A 19,179-nucleotide genomic window follows, 5' to 3' on the forward strand; every position below is an offset into this window, starting at 1 on the left:
CATCCTTCCGAGGTAGGTAAAATGAGGACCCAGATTGTTGGGGGCAATAAGCTGACTTTGTAATAATGCCGCTTGGGGTGTGTGTGAAAGCCCTAATAAGCAGGCATATACATAGAATAAAGGCTACTGCTAAGCTTGTAAGCTGCCCTGAGTCTTTGGAGAAGGGCAGGATATAAATGGAATTAAAATAAAATAAAATAAATAAATAAAATCTCTCTCAAGGCTGCATTCCCTGCGGTATAGATGGGGAGGGGGAAAAATCCACCTACTCCTGGGGAGGGTCCCATCTTAAACATTCTTCCATTTCCTCTGAATGAGATTTTTTTTTAACATGTTTTGCAGGTAGGAAAAAGAGCAGTAGCGAGATTTATTCGCGGGCTGCTCTCTTAAAACCTTCTTTTGCTACCCCATTTAACCTTTCTTTCAAACGCGTCGTATTTGCAGATCGGCTCTTTCACACAGACACACACACACCCGTCCCCTTCGCTACCCCAAGGCCCTCTAGTGGCTGTCCAGGTGCAACGCGCCCCACTCGCTCCGCTTCCCACCGCCGCCGCCAGCGTAGGTGGTCAAGATGGCGGCCGGAGTGCTGCTGCGGGGGAGCGGGGGCTGCCTCCGGCGCGGCCCCTTCCCGGCACCGGGGGCCACTTTCCGTCTTTTCTACCTCAGGTGAGCGAAGCTGCAGAAAAGGGAGGGAAGAGTATCCTGAGCGCATCTTTCCCTCCCCGCCCCGTCCCCTCTCCCGCGGCCGCCGTCATCCTCAAGGTCACGGGCGAATCAGGTGGTACCTAGGAGCTCCCCGTTTCCTTCGCTCTGGGCACTTGTGGGAGAGGGAAGAGTAGAGCTCCAGCTCCGTGCAGAGAATGGCTGCAAACGTGTCCGTGGATAGAGAGCGCGTGATAGGGCGCCCAGGCTGGATCTGTGTTACCCTTTTCAGAACTCTTATGGTGCACCCCCTCCCCCCCCCCTGGTCCAGTGGCTGGTTTCTTGCAACACGCGTGCGCAAGGGACGAGTTTGGATTGTATGGTGGGGGCCGTGTTGGGTAAATCCCGACAGTTTATGGGCCAGGGTACCCTGACCCATAAACTGTCGGGATTATTAGAGGATGGAATCATGTAATAATCATCATGTGAAAGGACGTCCCGCTCAAGCTCTCTGCACGTGTAAATTAGGTCCTCCTTGAAATTCCCATAATTAAACCCCAGCCCCCAGCAAGCCAGTTTTGAGACACCCAGCCAATCCCATATTATATGTATATCTCATCTTTATTTCAACGTGTCCATTTGTCTCCTTATTAAATTGTGAGTGATTATGGAGACCTTTATGATGGATTGTAGGTATCCTTTAACAGTAGTCATTGGATAATATACTACAGTCCTCTGTCATTTCAGTATTATACACCAAATGCTATGTAAAGTAACCTGCAACTGTAGATTTTTCCTTCTTACTGCTTCCACTTGCAGTCCAGTGGACAATTCTTTGCCAGTGTGCTCTACTAAGAAGAAGCAAAATTTTATCAAGCCATTCCCCCTCTTCGCTTCTTATGTGAAGCCCATTGTCTACCTTCTTGCCCATGAATTGACTGTTCCCCAATTACTTTATTTAACAGTGATATATGCCATCACCTGCCACCAAATATAGATTCTATATAGGACAGACAGGTCAGACTTTGTGCAAAAAAAAATGGGCACAAGATCAAATGGGCTGAATAAACACAGAACATTCTCAGGATATTTCATCACAAATCTTATCAAGTGGGAGAGAGCTGAGCACTGAAAGGTTTCAGGCTATCTCAGAAGGATTTAGCAAACAAGAGGGCCTTAAGCACATTTCAGCTGTTAATAAGGTTCCCATAATCTGACCTCCTCCTTTCGTCTGCAAAACTACCTTGTCTTCTCCATTGCTCACCCCAATTTATTTAAAGTCCACATAAATCATATCACTTTGCATCTGATCAAGTAAGCTTCTTCCCAAGAAAGCTTATACTTTAAATAACATTGTCAGTTTCAAACAAGGGCTATGAGACGCTTTTTGAATTTTATTTACCAGAGAGATCCATTACGGGTGGTCCTCAACTTACAACAATTGAGTCCAAAATTTCTGTTACTAAGCAAGGCAGTTGTTAAGTGAAATTTGTCCCAATTTAATTGCCTTTTATCATAGTTGTTAAGCAAATTACTGCAGTAGTTAAGTGAATCATGCGGTCATTAAGCAAATCTGGCTTTTGCTTGTTGGAAACCAGCTGGGAAGGTTACAAATGGTGATCTCATGACCCTGGGACAGTGCAACTGTTATAAATACAAGTCAGTTGCCAAGTGTTCAAATTTTGATCATGTGACCATGTGGATGCAGCAGTGGTCCTAAGTGTGAAAACAGTCATAAGTCATTTTTTTCAGTGCCATTAGTAACTTCCAGTGGTCATTAAATGAATGGTTATAAGTTCAGGACTACTTATACAAGTTTCCACATGGCTATAAAGTTTACTGAATGTTTTTAGATTAGTCACCATTGCTGTGCCCAATATATATGGGTCCAATTAGTTATGACCTTTAAAGCTGTTCATGGCATGGGACCAGTTACCCAAGCAATATCTTCTCCCAGTTGTATTGTTGTGTCCCACTCAATCACACAGGGAGGATATGTTGTGGATCCCATCGGTTAAAGCAACGACTCCCAAACGTTTATGTGCCAAGGACCAGTTCCATGGGGGGCGTTTTTCCCTCAGACCGGGGGAGCATGGTTTCACGCATTGCCTGGATCCTGTGTGTGATCAGGCCCCATTCTCCTGGCCTTCAGAAAGACTGTTAAGACCTGACTCTGTCAATTGGCATGGGGGTCAAAGAGCGTTAGGCAACCCTGGAAATGGTTGATTTTGTGAGGGTGTTCTCTCCATTGTTTAAACTTTTAGTACAGTAACCCTATCTTTTAACTATGTTTTTAACTTTGTTCTTTATGCTTTTATATTTTGTGACATATTTAGTGACATCAGTTAGGTGAGATGGGCAATATAGAAATGTGATGGATGCATCATATGGTGGTTGTGAGGGAAAAATGGAGAGAAAAAACTAAATGGCTTAGAGCTGTGGTGGCGAACCTATGTCACAGGTGGCACACAGAGTCCTCTCTCTGGGCACGCAGATCATCGCCCCAGTCCCAGGCCTTCAGCTGGGTTTTATAAAATTTTTTCGCTTTAGGCCTCCACCACTGTGTGCAAAAAAAAAAAGGTTCAATCAATCAATTTCAACTTCTCGCGGGGGGGAAAAAAAGATCTCGCAAAGTTGGAATTGATTGAACTTTTTAGTCCCACCTTGTCTGCCGTTACCACCGTTACCACGCCCACCCAATTGGCTACACCCATCCAACGGGCCATGCCCACTCAGCACCCAACAATACATAACTGGGTTTTGGGTTGCAGTTTGGGCACTCAGTCTCTAAAAGGTTCGCCATCACTGGCTTAGAGTCTTGGGCTCTCAGGTAAAAGGTGATATATAAAAGTAATAAATACAAACCTGTACCAGAACTTTTCCCCTGCCCTTTGCATCCCATATCTCAGTGTTTTTCAACCTTGACAACTTTAAGATGGATGGACTTCTACTCCCAGAGTTCCTCAGCTAGCCATGAGTTGAAGTCCACCATCTTACTGAGGAATTCTGGGAATTGAAGTCCACCCATCTTAAAATTCCCAAGGTTGAGAAACACTGCCATCTCCTGATAATTCACAGGCACCCATACCAAGTCTCTTTCAAGTGATGGTTTAAACTATTTTATGCTTTTTGGCACTAGATACTTTCAGCTTGAGTTCTCCTTTCTAATTTCTCACCCATAGCAGTCTTCCCCAACCTGGTGCTTCCAGATATGTTATCCCAGTCAATTTTCTTTTTTAGCTTTGAGAGAGAATTGCTGATAGGGTGTAAAGAGGAACATATACTTTTACCTTATTTTTTTCTTTATACTTTTAACTTTTTAAAAATAAGAAAAGCGTAGTCCCTTATCCATATCTGTTAATCACAGCAGCTCAGTGTCTCTTTGTACCACAAGATGAGCAGCATATAAATTTGGTAAATAAAAATAAATACATTCACACTGAGATCATTCAAAATGCCCTCAAGGAAGTTACTGAAACAACTGGTGATGATCGAAGCTATTATTTATTGAAAAGAGTGAGTCACCAAACCCCATGTTTTAGGGGGCCCAAAGTAAGGTCAGTGTGAATAGGTTACCCATGTATAGTATACATGAGTGCAGTAAACACCATTAAGGAATGATAGAGGCTAGTGTTTGGTAACAAAGGCTGTATAAAAATGTTCTGATTGAGCTACTAAATCCAAAGCGTAGAAGGCACTATATAAAGATGTTCTGTAATGCATTGTTTATACTTTGTTAAAGAGTATGCTTGATAACAATGTACAGGCAATTCAAATGTCCTTGAGATATTCTAGTTTCCTAGGAAACAGGGTTTTCTCACAAACCAAGCAATGAGGCCTGGGAACTCTTGGTCATGTCATATTGTTTGATCCACTTCTACCCACTTAAGTCAAATCGTTTGTGACATGAATTAAGAAGCAAGAATGATACTTCAATAATATGACATCACTATTTGTGGTTGTACCTTGTATTAATATCTTGTACATAGAACATTCTGAATATATATTAGAACATGGCTTAGAGCCACTGTCAAGGCCTACCTTGTGGCAATAAGAGTGGTGAAGCATCACTAGTTCTTTACCATTATTGCATCTGTGGAAAGCCATCTCACGGCCTTTTTTCAGGTGGATTTGCTCACTGTTGAACCCTGGCCTTGTTGCATGTCTGAGGGACATACCTGGGGAGGATTCTTGCCTGATTATCTGGGAAGGGTTTGAACCTGTTGAACCTGAGGAAATGGACAGGATCCTTAGGACTGTATGCTTAACTTCCTGCTCTGTAGACCCCTGCCCCTCCTGCTTATTAAAGCAATGGGTGTGTGTGTGTGAGGAATGTATGTTGTGTTAATAGGTTGTAGCAGAGTTGAATTTTTCTTTGAGCAAGAGGGTTGTTCCTTTACTTCTTATCTCTTTTGATTTCCTATTCGCTACACCAAATTAATTTTTTTAAAAGATACAAAGTTTCTGCTTTGTTTTGAAAAGTCCTCATTGCTCCACAGTGGAAATTATCATCTCAATGTCACTAGTGCAGGATTATTTCCAGGGATATCTTCTTGATTTGGTAAGGCCACACCTGGAATACTGCATCCAGTTTTGGTCACCACGATGTAAAAAAGATGTCGAGACTCTAGAAAGGGTACAGAGAAGAGCAACAAAGATGATTGGGGGACTGGAGGCTAAAACATATAGGGAATGGTTGCTGGAATTGGGTATGTGTAGTTTAACGAAGAGAAGGGTGAGGGGTGACATGATAGCAGTGTTCCAATATCTCAGGGGCTGCCACAAAGAAGAGAGAGTCAAGCTATTCTCCAAAGCACCTGAAAGCAGGACAAGAAGCAACGGATGGAAACTAGTCAAGGAGAGAAGCAACCTAGAACTAAGGAGAAACTTCCTGACAGTTAGAACAATTAACCAGTGGAACAACCTGCCTCCAGAAGCTGTGAATACTCCAACACTGGATGTTTTTAAGAAGAGACTGGACAGCCGTTTGCCTGAAATGGTATAGGGTTTCCTGCCTGAGCAGGGGGTTGGACTAGATGACCTCCAAGGTCCCTTCCAACAACAACAACAACAACAACAACTACTACTACTACTACTACTACTACTATTATTATTATTATTATTATTGTTATTATTATTATTATTATTATTATTATTATTATTATTATTATTCCAGATATAGTTGTCAAGCTATGCTTGCACTCTAAAATCCTTGAAAAAGTTCTCTGACAACACACTAGTTACTTAAGACTTCTTTAAAATTGTGCTTTCTTTTTTACCAAAATAAAGAATATTGACAAAAGATATTTAAAAACAGAAGAATATAGCGGTAAACATTTTAAAAAATACATTTGTATCTTTTATCTGTGTGCATGCATATAAGCTTATCCAAATTTTTTTTAATTGAAAAGTTTTACAGTACATTTTTTAAATAGAAAAAACAATATGCTAACAACAAAAATAAAACATTAAATTCTATCGCACTTTAACTCTCCATAAACATAACTATATTACTAACAAATAACAAGTAACTAATAATTTATTTATTTATTTATTTAATTTGTATACCGCCCTTCTCCCGAAGGACTCAGGGCGGTGAACAGGGCCATAAATACCAAAATAACCAAAATACAAAATTAAAAACAAATTAAACCTTAGTGCCCAAATGTAAAAATAAATTATATTAAAACAATAATTAAAACCCAAACCCATCAGACCAGGCCGGCTTGTTCAAACAAATAGGTTTTTAGATCACGTCGGAAGGAGCGAAGGTCAGGAGCCATCCGGGGCTCAACTGATAAACGGTTCCAAAGGTCAGGCGCACCCACAGAGAACGCCCTCCTCCTGGGAGCCACCAGACGGCATTCTCCGACCGGTGGCACCCTAAGGAGGCCCTCTCTGTGGGAGCGCACTGGGTGGAGGGAAGTTGATGCCGGCCGCAGGTGCTCCCCAAAGTATTCCGGACCCATGCCATGTAGGGCTTTGTAGGTCATTACCAGTATCTTGAATCTCACCCGGAAGGTAACCGGAAGCCAATGCAGTTCACGGAGCAGAGGTGTAATATGGGAGTATCGGGAGACCCCCAACACAACCCGCGTGGCTGCATTCTGCACCAGTTGGAGCCTCCGAGTGGTCCTCAAGGACAGCCCCATGTAGAGAGCGTTGCAGTAGTCTAACCGAGAGGTCACGAGCGCATGAGTGACTGTACGCAAGGCATCCCGGTCTAGATAGGGCCGCAACTGGTGCACCAGGCGAACCTGGGCGAAGGCCCCCCTAGTCACAGTTACTATATGATCTTCTAAAGAAAGCTGTGAATCTAGGAGAACTCCCAAGTTGCGAGCCTTATCTACGGGGGGTAATAACTCACCCCCCATAGTGAGAGATGGAATGATCTGAATTTCCTGAGATGCTGGCACGTACAGCCACTCAGTCTTGTCAGGGTTGAGCTGAAGCCTGTTCCTCCCCATCCAGACCCGGACCGCCTCCAGGCAAAGGGACATCATGTCGAGGGCATCACTGGGGTGGTTTGGGGTCGAAATGAAAAGCTGGGTAGCATCAGCATACTGATGATACCCAACTCCAAAGCCACGAATGATCTCACCCAGAGGCTTCATATAGATGTTGAACAGGAGAGGCAATAATACATATAATAAATAATACATAATAATAAATAATAATACATCTTATAAAACCACTACTTATTCAAATGCTAAATGAAACTTTTTAGTCCAAAGCTTATCCAAATTTTAAATATACATAAACATAATTTTACCTAAAAAGATATTTGTACAAAAATAAATGCAATGTTGGGAATTAACAATGAATATGATTTAGATTTTATACTTTGACCATTTCTTGCAGGGGTCTTGCCTTATCACATAACCAATCTGGAGAAGAAAGTTGGTTAAAATCACTGTTTGTCCGCAAGGTTGATCCCAGGAAAGACGCTCACTCTAACCTCTTAGCCAAAAAGGAGACTAGCAGCCTTTATAAATTGCAATGTGAGTGTCTATTTCTATATTTAATATTTCTCTATTAGGGTTTGTGCCTTTCTCTTAACCTTTTAACATGGATGTTTGATGTTTCAGTTCACAACGTCAAACCGGAATGTCTAGACTCCTACAACAAACTTTGGTAAGTCCTATATCCGGCTAGATGCTTTCAAATCCAGGTATCATATTCTAAATCTTATGCATATTTGGTTAGGAGCCAATTTTATGAAGTCAGTAAGACTTCTAGGTAAACATACCTACAGTAAGATTAGGCAAATAGTTCGTCTGCTTGCTTGAAAGGAGCAAGAATAAGTTATCTCAGGTTATAAAATGGATAGTATTTGAACTCTGTGTTGAAACAGATTGCCAAAAAAAATTGGTACAACAGAGAGCTAGAATCTTTTCCCCATAGGCATTTTTGTACATGCAGGGAGATTTTGCATACTGTAAGATAAGCCATGAACCACAAAGTCTCCTATGGTTCTGTTGTTCAGCATTCTACCACCTCATTCTGCTCAATGTGTAAAAGTCATAATTATGCTACTAAATATGAGAAAAATTCATTTATTAACTGTGTAGAAATACTCTTGAAGGACTCTTCTTAAAAGAAATAAAAATGCAGATTTTCCTTTGTCAAGGTCCATTTAGAATGCCAACTTCAGGTGATTTTAAAGTATCTAGATTCTAACAAGGATTCTTAGCCACTGATATGTTAGAGATTTTTCACATCATGAAAATCCAATTTCCAGGAGCACCAGGGATTCATCCTAGATTGTGTTGGATACTGATAGATAATAAAAGTGTTAGTGACAATCAGTTGTCACCAGTACTGTAAATACTTTGGGAGTAAGAGAAGTTGATAACATGCAGCTTATATGCATTCCTTTTGTTTTTGTTTTAATCAGTCAAAAAGTTCTGCCAAAGATCCATGAAGGGAAGGAGTATCCATGTACACTGGTGGGGACATGGAACACGTGGTACGGAGAGCAAGATCAGGCTGGTAGGAGATAAGACATATAGCAGAATGCAAAATTACTCCAATGTTTGCAAAAGATGTTTTGTTGCAGTTTGGATGTGAAGTTGCAAAGAGTGGGCAAGATTGGGCAAGAAAAAATGGATCTACTATATACAAAGTAGATTAACAGAGGGCTGATTACAGGCAGCTGATCAGACTCAAGTCCTGCAGAGTCTAAGAAAGAGCAAAACTGACTCAGCAAAATTCAAATGTTCTATGGAATACTTATATCTGCTTCAGCAGATGGAAGCAACCTATGTATCTCCAGTAAGAAAAAATGACTCTCAAATATGCATCTTTTGATTTCAGTCCATCTCTGGCGATATGAAGGTGGCTATCCAGCCCTTACAGAAGTCATGAGTAGACTTCGAGATGATAAGGTAGAATTGTGTGATTTCTATCAACACTTTCTAATCTTTTTTGTAACTTCTGGTCTGGAGTTTCCCTTCCTCTCATGAAGAGAAAGTATCTTACTCTTGTTTTGTTCTGGATACTTTGTAGATGACTTTGCCCAGTGTCTTGTTCTCCCCATGCCCCAATCCCTTTAAAAACAAACAGGGCTATATCAGAGAGGAAAATGAAAAAAGCTGCTTATGATTGATGATATATGAAAAAAAATCTGTGGCCATATGGAAGAGACTTTGGGCTTGAAAGTGACTGCTTGAGAGCCTCTTGGTCTAATGGAATATAGTCCTCAGGATGCATTGCCATGAAAGCTCAGCTCCTCTTATCTACTTCTATTTGCAAGGTTATCTAATTGTCTATTGTAAAATTATAAGACATAGACCACTTTCTGACATGTTCCTGTAAGCTTACTATCTCTACCAAGAATTCATGTCTCCGGGACACTGCTCAATACTTATATACTGCTCAAAAAATTAAAGGGAACACTTAAACAACACAATGTACTGTATTTAATAGTAGGATGTCTTATCTTGTGTTCCCTTTATTTTTTTGAGCAGTATATTTTAGAAAAGTTTTCTGCAGCTTCATCACCATGTATTAGTGGCCCAATTTTATTTGGAGCTATACCCCATTATCCTGCTTTATAAAAAAATGGAGTGCTCTGACCATTTATTTATGGTATCTTTCATACTATTTAAGAAAAAGATGAGTGGTTTTATATCAACATATCATAGTTTTATAACTATATAAAATTGTCTACTGCTTCGTCTTAATTACAGTTAACATGTTTTAATCCAGTCTTCGTCAACCTGGTGCTCTCTACATGTGTTGACCTTCAATTCCTAGAATCACTGTTGGATATGCTGATGAGAGATTCTAGGAGTTGAAGCCAAATAAATTTAAATTATACCAGGTAAGGAAAAGCTACTTTAAAGACTATACTATTTTTCAATTATATGAGATTTCTTCTTATTATTCTCACACTCCTTTTTCTCTCTCTTGACTTTAAAATGATTAGCTTATGTACCTCAAGGCTTATATAAAGTAAAGTATATTCAAATAGTATTTATTTATTTATTTATATCATCACTGACAAGTCTAGAGTTGGGTGCCTATTAGGAATCACTCATATTCATTCATTCATTGATTCATTTATTGATTCATTCATTGATTCATTTTCTATAGCCCCCAAATCAACCAAGTGACCTTGCACAGCTTACAATTTTAAAATTATGAAACAAAACAATTTAACAAATATTAAAACAATAAAAACATCCACAAAACAAATAAATCTAAACAACAGCCATGATGATTAATGAACTAATAGTAAAGCAAAAGTGACAGGGCCCTTAACACATTCCAAGCCCTATGTCCAGCTACATAGCCAAGTTTTTAAAGCTTTGTGAAAAGCCAACAAGATTGGGGCATTCCCTTATGGATATTTAAAGAGAAAATGGATAAATTCTTTTTTAAATTTGTCTATTCATAATACTCTTAAGAAATCCAGTATTTATTTATTTATTTATTTATTTATTTATTTATTTATTTATTTAGGAATTTACAGAGTTTCGCAAAGCAAGAGGAAGCATGCTTCTGTCACGCAAGAATCAGTTGCTCTTGGAGTTCAGCTTTTGGAATGAACCTGTTCCCAGGCCAGGACCCAATATCTATGAATTAAGGTCTTATCAATTACGTGTGAGTGGGGTTTTTTCCCACAGGTATAGAGCTTGCATAACCTTTTTTTAAAGTAGAAACATACTTATTTTCCATACAATCTCAGAACTTAGCCTGCATCCTATTGGATTAACCGTAGTTAATTACTCAGAAATAATGCCTTAAGAGTGTGTACTTGTGGAAGCTTATTCAGATAAAACAACTGGTAGACAAAATGGCAGTTTAGTTCTTCATAGAAATGCCTAACTAGAGTGCCAATACTACCTGCGTTTGTTTTCTACTGAAAATTCTACTTTTTGACAATAGTGTCATATTTTTGATGAAGTAAGCACTTCAACTGCTAACCATGTTAAGTCATTGTTCTTGTGTTGCTTTTAAAAAGAAACTGAAATGGTTTCTAGAAACAAGGGTAAATTCTCAATTTGTGGCTGAGAAGAAGTCCTTTTAAATCTAATGTATTTTGTTTCTTTTCAGCCTGGAACAATGATTGAATGGGGCAACTACTGGTAAGAGCCATAATGAATTGAAGATGGCTTTCTAGACTGACTTCCTTGCAATTATAAGTTTATATGCTGCTTCCAGTATTTAAGCAGGGGTTGGAAGGGAATTACTAAAAACAAAAATAATTGTGCAAGATTAACTACGGTAGGTGTCATTTAATTCAACATTCTATTTCCCAAATACCTGTTGAGATGATGAGGAATGTGATTGTCCCATTCAACCTTAGCATCTTTTATTGTTCTGAACAGCTCAAGAAAAAATCTTATCAGAAGCCTTCATATATATTTCTAAGCATAGCTTATTTGTATTTGTATTTGTATTTATTAAATTTGTATACCGCCCTTCTCCCGAGGGACTCGGCGGTGAACAGGGCACATATAAATAGAGGATACAAAAATTAAAAAAGAATTAAAAAATCGCCCAGATAAAACAATAACAATATAAAAACCCAATTAAAAACCCTAACTTCCCCCATCAGGCCAGGCCAGCTTGTTCAAATAAATGGGTCTTCAGACCGCGTCGGAAGGAGCGAAGGTCAGGCGCCGTCCGGAGCTCAACCGGCAACCGATTCCATAAGTCCGGGGCGCCCACAGAGAAGGCCCTCCCCCTGGGGGCCACCAGCCGACATTCTCTGACCGGGGGCACCCTGAGGAGGCCCTCTCTGTGGGAACGCAGAGGGCGGAGGGAAGTTGACGCCGGCAGCAGGTGGTCCCCAGTGACCTTCTGCTTGCTCATTCACCCTTACCTGATTCTCTGTTAACTCAGAAGGGCAAGCCATTTTATGCTAAACAAACCCATTACTAGGAAAAATAAAGGTGCATGTTAGAAAATGAAAATGAGAAGAATTTTCTAGCTTTTTAGGAATAAAACATGTACATGAGTATTGTTGGTATAAATAATGACAAGAATAAATCATACCTATAACGCAGTTTATATCTTTTATTTTTAGATGTGCAGAATTTTATGACTAGGTTGAGCCTCAGACTCCCCTGCAAAATGAGAAGAGTAGGAGCTTGCTTTGTTGAATTGATTGTAAATATAAGTAAAATTAAGTTATGTAGCATTGCCACATCAAGCTGACAATTATTTTGGATAACATCCTCGTGAGTAGTGTTGGCCATAAATGTTTTTAAACTAAAGGACAAAGTAAGAATTTGTTCCAGACATATTCATACACTGATCCTATTTTTTCTAGTTCAAGACTATATTAATATGAATCATTAGGAAAATGTCACTTTTATCTGACTTTCTATATAAAGTGACTGGTCTGTTATTTTAGGACAGGCTAATTAACCCTAGAATCAGAACTGCCTGAAAAAAAACATATGTAATAAAAGAAATCCTTTGTATAACGCAGCTGCTGGAATCCTGAAAATAAGGAACCTTGAAGAGTTATGGCTAGTCATCATAAACAGTAGTGCTTGAAACTGTCTTAACTTAGCATAAGCAGTTTGATATGAAGTATCAGTAACATGATTGAGGACAGAACTGGAGAATTTAGAAAAGTTGTTGAATGACAAATACCATCCTGGGCCCCACTCATCATGACAGCATCTAAAGGACATCTGCTGGATCCTGGCCCTTGGCAAATTGGATTGGTGTTTGCAAAACCTGATTTCAAACCCTCCGAATTCTGAAATGGTCCTGGAAAAATTGTTCAGGGCTGGTTCTTGTTCTACAAATCAGGAAGACTATCCTGCCAGATTTGTTTTAATAAAATATATAATCACCCTGTCAACAAAAGTGTGTATGGTCAAGACTATGGTCTTGCCAGTTGCAATGTATGGGTGTGAAAGTTGGACCATAAGAAAGTCTGAGCGCCAAAGAATTGAGGCCTTTGAACTGTGGTGCTGGAGAAGACTCCTGCGAGTCCCTTGGACTGCAAGACGATCAAACCGGTCAGTCCTAGTGGAGATCAACCCTGACTGCTCTTTAGAAGGCCAGATCCTGAAGCTAAAACTCAAATACTTTGGCCACCTAATGAGAAGGAAGGACTCACTGGAGAAGAGCCTAATGCTTGGAAAGATTGAGGGCAAGAGAAGAAGGGGACGACAGAGAATGAGGTGGCTGGATGGAGTCACTGAAGCAGTAGGTGTGAGCTTAAATGGACTCCAGAAAATGGTAGAGGACAGGAAGGCCTGGAGGAACGTTGTCCATAGGGTCGCGGTGGGCCAGACACGACTTCGCAGCTAATAACAACAACATAATAAGCCAACCAGAGTTTGGTTTAAGATGGGTAATTCTACAAATGTTTTAAATAAATAAAAAATGATTGTGAAATCATTAATGGATTCAATATAATAATTTATATTATAAGTAACCTACATAAAGCTGAATTACACCTTGGTGCTGTAACTGCTATTGGCTTCTGGTCTTCCAAACTATTTCTATTGCTCTAAATATTATTTATAGCAATGTGTGGCTCTGCAATCTGTTGCTTATTGCTGTGACTGAAATATGACACAGCATTTATGCCAACTGCAGCGTTCGGTTTGTAAACATCCGTCTCCTTACTTTCAGGGCCCGGGCTATTCGTATCCGGCAGGATGATAAAGAAGCTGTTGGTGGATTTTTCTCACAGATTGGGCAGTTATACATGGTCCATCATCTTTGGGGTAGGACTAGACTTCAGTGTTATCCTCTAGGCCACGGGTGTCAAACTCGCCACATCACATGATGTGTCGTGACGTATTGCGACTTTTTTCACATTGCCGGAGCTGGGGTGGGCACAGCCTCTGCATGATGCAACCGGCCCATAGGCTGGCAGTTTGACACCCCTGCTCTAGGCCACGGGTGCCTAATTCCAATTGGCTTGAAGGCCATATCAGGGCCCACAATGTGGATAGGTTTTAATTTGGGGGAGGTTTGAGAGATTAATAACAGGGTTGGAAGGGACCTTGGAGGTCTTCTAGTCCAGCCCTCTGCTCAAGCTGGAAAGCCTATATCATTCCAGATAGGTGGCTGTCCGGTTTCTTCTTAAACGCCTTCAGTTATGGAGCATCCACAACTTCTGAAGGCAAGCTATTCCACTGATTAATTGTCCTCACTGTTAGGAAATGTCTCCTTAGTTCTAGGTTGCTTCTCTCATTGATTAGTTTCCATCCACCGTTTCTTGTTTTGCCATCTGGTCCTTTGGAAAATAGGTTGATCTCCTCTTCTTTGTTGATGATTAAAAGAGGTGAAACAGGTGCTTGAAGCACCTGCAAAGCTCAAGGCACACATTTTTTTCCCATTAACCCCATGCTTGTCAAGGGACCAAAAATACAACAAAAAGACAGAAAGCTTTGGTCTTGCTCTGGTGCACCGGAGGTTGCAAAAGTGAGGTTGGCAGGCTGCACATTTTGTACTCCTGCCTTGGATATATACTTCATTATGCCTTCTATTTCAGTCCAAACGTAAGAGCAAATTCAACTATTATTTGCATCCTTCTAACGTTCCCTTGGAAAACATGGATTTTGTTCATGTTAAAATGGCAATATTCACTGTTTTCTTCTCCCATATTCTGAGTCATTCCCTGGCCTCCATAGCACCATGCTACTTTATTTTTCTTTTATAGATAGCTAAGAGTTCTTCAACGTGAACTGTTGGTATCCTGGGTCATCTGCCTAGGAACTCAGCTTTGTTTCTGTTAGAAGCTAAATCACTTTGAAGTGCTCTTGGCCATCCTGGAAGAATGAAAAATAAAATGAATGACCAGTATCAGGAGGATATATGTCAAATGGTACATTGACGCCTGTAGCTATCACACTGAATGGCATTTTGTTGTAATTTAAATGTATTGATGGCTATCACATCACTGAAGCTACAAATCTTTTTTCTACGAATGCTTCCAGCTTACAAAGACTTGCAGACGAGAGAAGACATAAGGAATTCTGCCTGGAACAAGCATGGATGGGATGAGCTCGTGTATTATACGGGTAACAGTTTAAACCTTACAGCTCTTGCTTGAATAGCATGCAGAAGCCGTGGCTGGAGGTGCCTATGCTCAACTTTGACTAGTGTACCAGTTTGCAGCCTTACTTGGAGCAGAGAAGGTGGCTACAGTAACTCGGAGACAACTCTGGGCAGCTTACAAATATTAAATAGCCTGGGACACTTCAGTATCCCTTGTATCAGGCTGCTCTTAAAGATTACCCAGAAACTCCCAAGTGCTCCAGAGTGCAGTGGTCCACATACTTATTGGCTCCTGGAGATGAGAGAGATTTTACCAATTTGTGGACTCTGCACTGATTGCTGTTTGGCTTGCAGGTGTATAAGAGGCTCTGGTTTAGACCTATAAAGCATTTTATGAGACAGTCAGCATACTATACCTACAAGACTCTGTGTTTCAGCCAGTGTCAGTTCAGTCTGCGAGAACTTTCAGGGAGAAACTGCTGAGAAATTTAGGAAGAGAGGCTGAAGCTAGAAGGGACTGCTGTTCTATGGCAGCCGCTTTGGAGCAGCCTCCTTGCAGGAATAATACTATGCTGAGAACTTTTTTCAAGGGCATTCTCTCAAGCTGATCCTGTATAGGACACTGCTTTTGAATTCTTTTTCCCCTGTTCTTATCAGTTCTTACCTCTTGCTTATATAATTCTGGATGGCCCCTCTTGGGATTTTGATGTTGCAACTTGTTCTGAATTTTGTTTAAGCCTCTCGGAGGCATTAGATTGCAATAGGGTAGAAATTTTGTCAATGAATTTAAAAAAAGTAAATAAATTACTTGTGTAAGGTGTTGTGGCCCTGAAACCTTTTAGTTTTTTCTCTTAGTTGTTTCCTCTTTAGATACAATTCTCTTCTCCAAGGACCTGTGGTCCTCAGGACTAAGCTGACAGATGGCTAATTGGGAGTTTTTGTGCTGTAACTAGAGATGGATTAGTTTAGCAAAGCATTTCAGACCATATCTCCATACTTATTTATATGTGATAAAGATTAAAGATAAAGTTTTCTACTGGGGATGGGTGCTGGGATCAGCAAAGCTAGGGATTTGGGGAGACAATATCAGCAATGATGCTCATCACGTGTGGAGCTTGTTATGCTCTCAGGGCTGAGAGTATAGGTAGTCCTCGACTTACAACAGTTCACTTAGCGATCGTTCAAAGTTACAACGTCACTGAAAAAAGTGACTTATGACCGTTTTTCACACTTAACAACCACTGCAGCATCCCAATGGCCACGATCAAAATTCAGACCACCTGACTCATATTTATGACAGTCGCAGAGTCCAGGGGTCACGTGATCATCTTTTTCGACCTTCTGACAAGCAAAGTCAATGGGGAAGCCAGAGTCACTGAACAATCGTGTTACCAACTTACCAACTGTAGAGACTCACTTTAACAACTGGCAAAAGATTGTAAAATGGGGCAAAACTCACTTAACAAATGTAGCAACAGAAATTGTGGTCGTATGTTGAGGACTACCTGTACAGGCTTTGAAGCTGCCAAGTCTGAAGACAGAGAGCTGGAGACCAGACAAATTTTATTATCAAATCAAAGAGTGACTACTCTCCATTTGCAAGATGAGAAATGAGCAACCCGAAATCTGGACAGGAGAAAGACATGTAAGGTTAAAATCCTCAGGCTCTTATATGTAGAAAACTGGGTTGCTAGACTCTGTAGTCAGTGATAGGGCTGTGGTGTAAACAGATTGCCTATTTGAATCATGTCCTTGACTCTTCTACTTCCAGCCCCTGAGTACCAGCTGAGTTTCTGGGGAGTTATTGCTGTGTCCAGATGCTGCTTTGATAAAGGAGGCCTTTTAGCTCAGGATTTCTAATTATTCTGCCTCCCTTTCCCTTTTTTATTTTCCTGTTGTCACTGTTTGTTTCTCTGTTTCTCAACCTCATCCCACTCTAGGCTCCTTCTCATGCGTTGCTCTTCTCTCTTGTCTAAACTCTCAGAAAAGTTTCGAAATGCTGCAGAACAAAGCTGCCATCGCATGTTGTATTGGGATTTCCCCTACGCTGCATCTTTGTGCATGTAAAGCTGCTTAGAGCAGAGGCATCCAGGAGTGGGGTCAAGATTGTGGTTATAACTGCAGGAGGGAAGCCCTGCCGTTTTTGTATCTTAATCTCTGTACTTATTATATGTTATTGTTGTTAGCTGCCCTGAGTCCTTCGGGAGATAGGGCGGGATATAAAATCAATCAATCAATCAATCAATCAATCAATCTGTGTAAAAAGGTGGTGCTTCATTTGCAACTGCCGTATTGGATGCCGTATTGGATATTTACCCTCTTCTTGCTACTGAGTTGGTTCTCGGTGTAACTGCAGATATTAGGCATGACTACAGCTTTTTCTATAACACCTCCAACCACTTCTGAATAAATGTTTACAGTTGTGGTGGCTACTTTCACTGGCTCTTTGGGCTGCAGGAATGTGCCTTGTATTTCCTTTGGCTGGCTGTGTCATATGTATCACCTTTTTGTTTTTATTTATTTTCAGTGCCACTTATTCAGGAAATGGAATCCAGAATTATGATACCCTTGAAGATTTCTCCACTTCAATAAAGCTACTGGTCAGCTGATGCCTATGCATTGATTTAAAGTGACTTTTTTGTTGTTGTTTTTTAGTTAATTTTGATGGCATGTGTTTGGCAGTGAAAACCTTGATGTCCCAAAGTATTACATACTGAGGCTGGTAAATAAGAACTCTTTTCTTCGGATTCTGCAGGAGCACATACAAATCTTATTTGGAAGATTTGCCGGCTGATCATTTAAGTCTTAGCTTTCAACCATATAACTTACACGTGCACAAGCATTTGTACAGCCAGCAAACACTGATGGAAACATACATGCTTCAGTGAGAGTTGCATGAGCTCTAACCATTTGAACATCTACATTTTACTACAGGGAGACTTGTCAATTGAACATTTTCGCCTTCATATCTGCTTATTCAGCCTATTGGGCTTTGTGGTACAAATCATTGGTGGGGAAAGCCTTCTTCTGCTTCCCCAGATTTGTGTAGAGGTCAAATGGCACTGTTGCTTTCTTCTTTCTAGGAAAGGTGTACCTCAAGAATGTTTGTTAGCAGTTGCTCCTAAGAGCAAAGGTGTTTCCTGTGTCTGTAGTATTGCTAAAAATCACCAATCTTCACTCAAAGACACTAGGAATGTAGGTGCGAAGTTAGAATATCAGAAGAAAAACATCTGGAGGTTTTAACTATAGTTTGATGTGCAAATACCTGTGCAATTTGCATCTTGTCAGCCTTTACTCATAAGTAAGTCCCATTGTGTTTAGTAAGACCAATTTCCCCCAAAAGTGGAGCTGTTGTCAATAGGGGAAAAAGTGATGATTAAATCTTCCTCTATTTCTCATTTTTCTTCAAGACCTTCCCTCTCATATTTCTTTGTTGGGAGCTCTGCACTTAATTGCAGAGAACGGCACTCATCCCCTTGCTTCTCATCTGTAAATACCCCATCCTGATTGCTCTGTTTCAATGAAGAGTCAGTGGTAAAAAGTCCCCCAGAATGTATTGTAGACGGCTGTGCAGTTAGATGAGGTTCAAGCCATATGTCTTCAGCTTTGGGACGACCTTCAGTGTAACATATCTAGAGAATTCCCTAATCTGTAGCATGAGAATCAGCTAAAGAACGATCAGTGTCTTAAAATATTTTATAAACACTCCTAAACTTACACAGGATATGAACTGATTTTTTTTAAAAAAAAAACATTATTTCAAGTATTTCTGTGGGATTCTTTTGTAGATGATAATTCGGAAAAGGTAATAAAAAGATTGCCTATTAAATTACTTAAAGACAAATTAATGTTTCTGCCATGTCTAATTGTCTGGTTTTGATTTTCTTTTAGGATAGATGGATTTTTTTATATGTGTGTATAATGTAGATACATTGAAGTGATTATCTTGTAAGTTGATGAATCAGTGTAATACACTGTTATCTATCATCTATGATGTATCCAACATTTCAATAATTTTGGCAAAACATAATAAAATCCTATTGATTTTCTCAT

General features: G+C 40.1%; 1 protein-coding gene across 1 annotated transcript; it reads left to right on the forward strand.

The window, feature by feature from the left end:
- The first annotated feature begins 538 nt into the window (after positions 1 to 538).
- On the forward strand, positions 539 to 19,179 carry NIPSNAP2 (nipsnap homolog 2). Its single transcript, XM_083367519.1, has 10 exons — positions 539 to 669; positions 7,507 to 7,646; positions 7,734 to 7,779; positions 8,543 to 8,637; positions 8,962 to 9,032; positions 10,612 to 10,752; positions 11,206 to 11,237; positions 13,753 to 13,847; positions 15,066 to 15,149; positions 17,654 to 19,179. Exons 1-10 carry the CDS (start codon positions 575 to 577, stop codon positions 17,716 to 17,718), a joined length of 864 nt encoding a protein of 287 aa, XP_083223645.1. The 5' UTR covers positions 539 to 574; the 3' UTR covers positions 17,719 to 19,179.

Source organism: Vipera ursinii (genome assembly GCF_947247035.1).
Source record: "Vipera ursinii genome assembly, chromosome: 1".
Lineage (NCBI taxonomy): Eukaryota > Metazoa > Chordata > Lepidosauria > Squamata > Viperidae > Vipera > Vipera ursinii.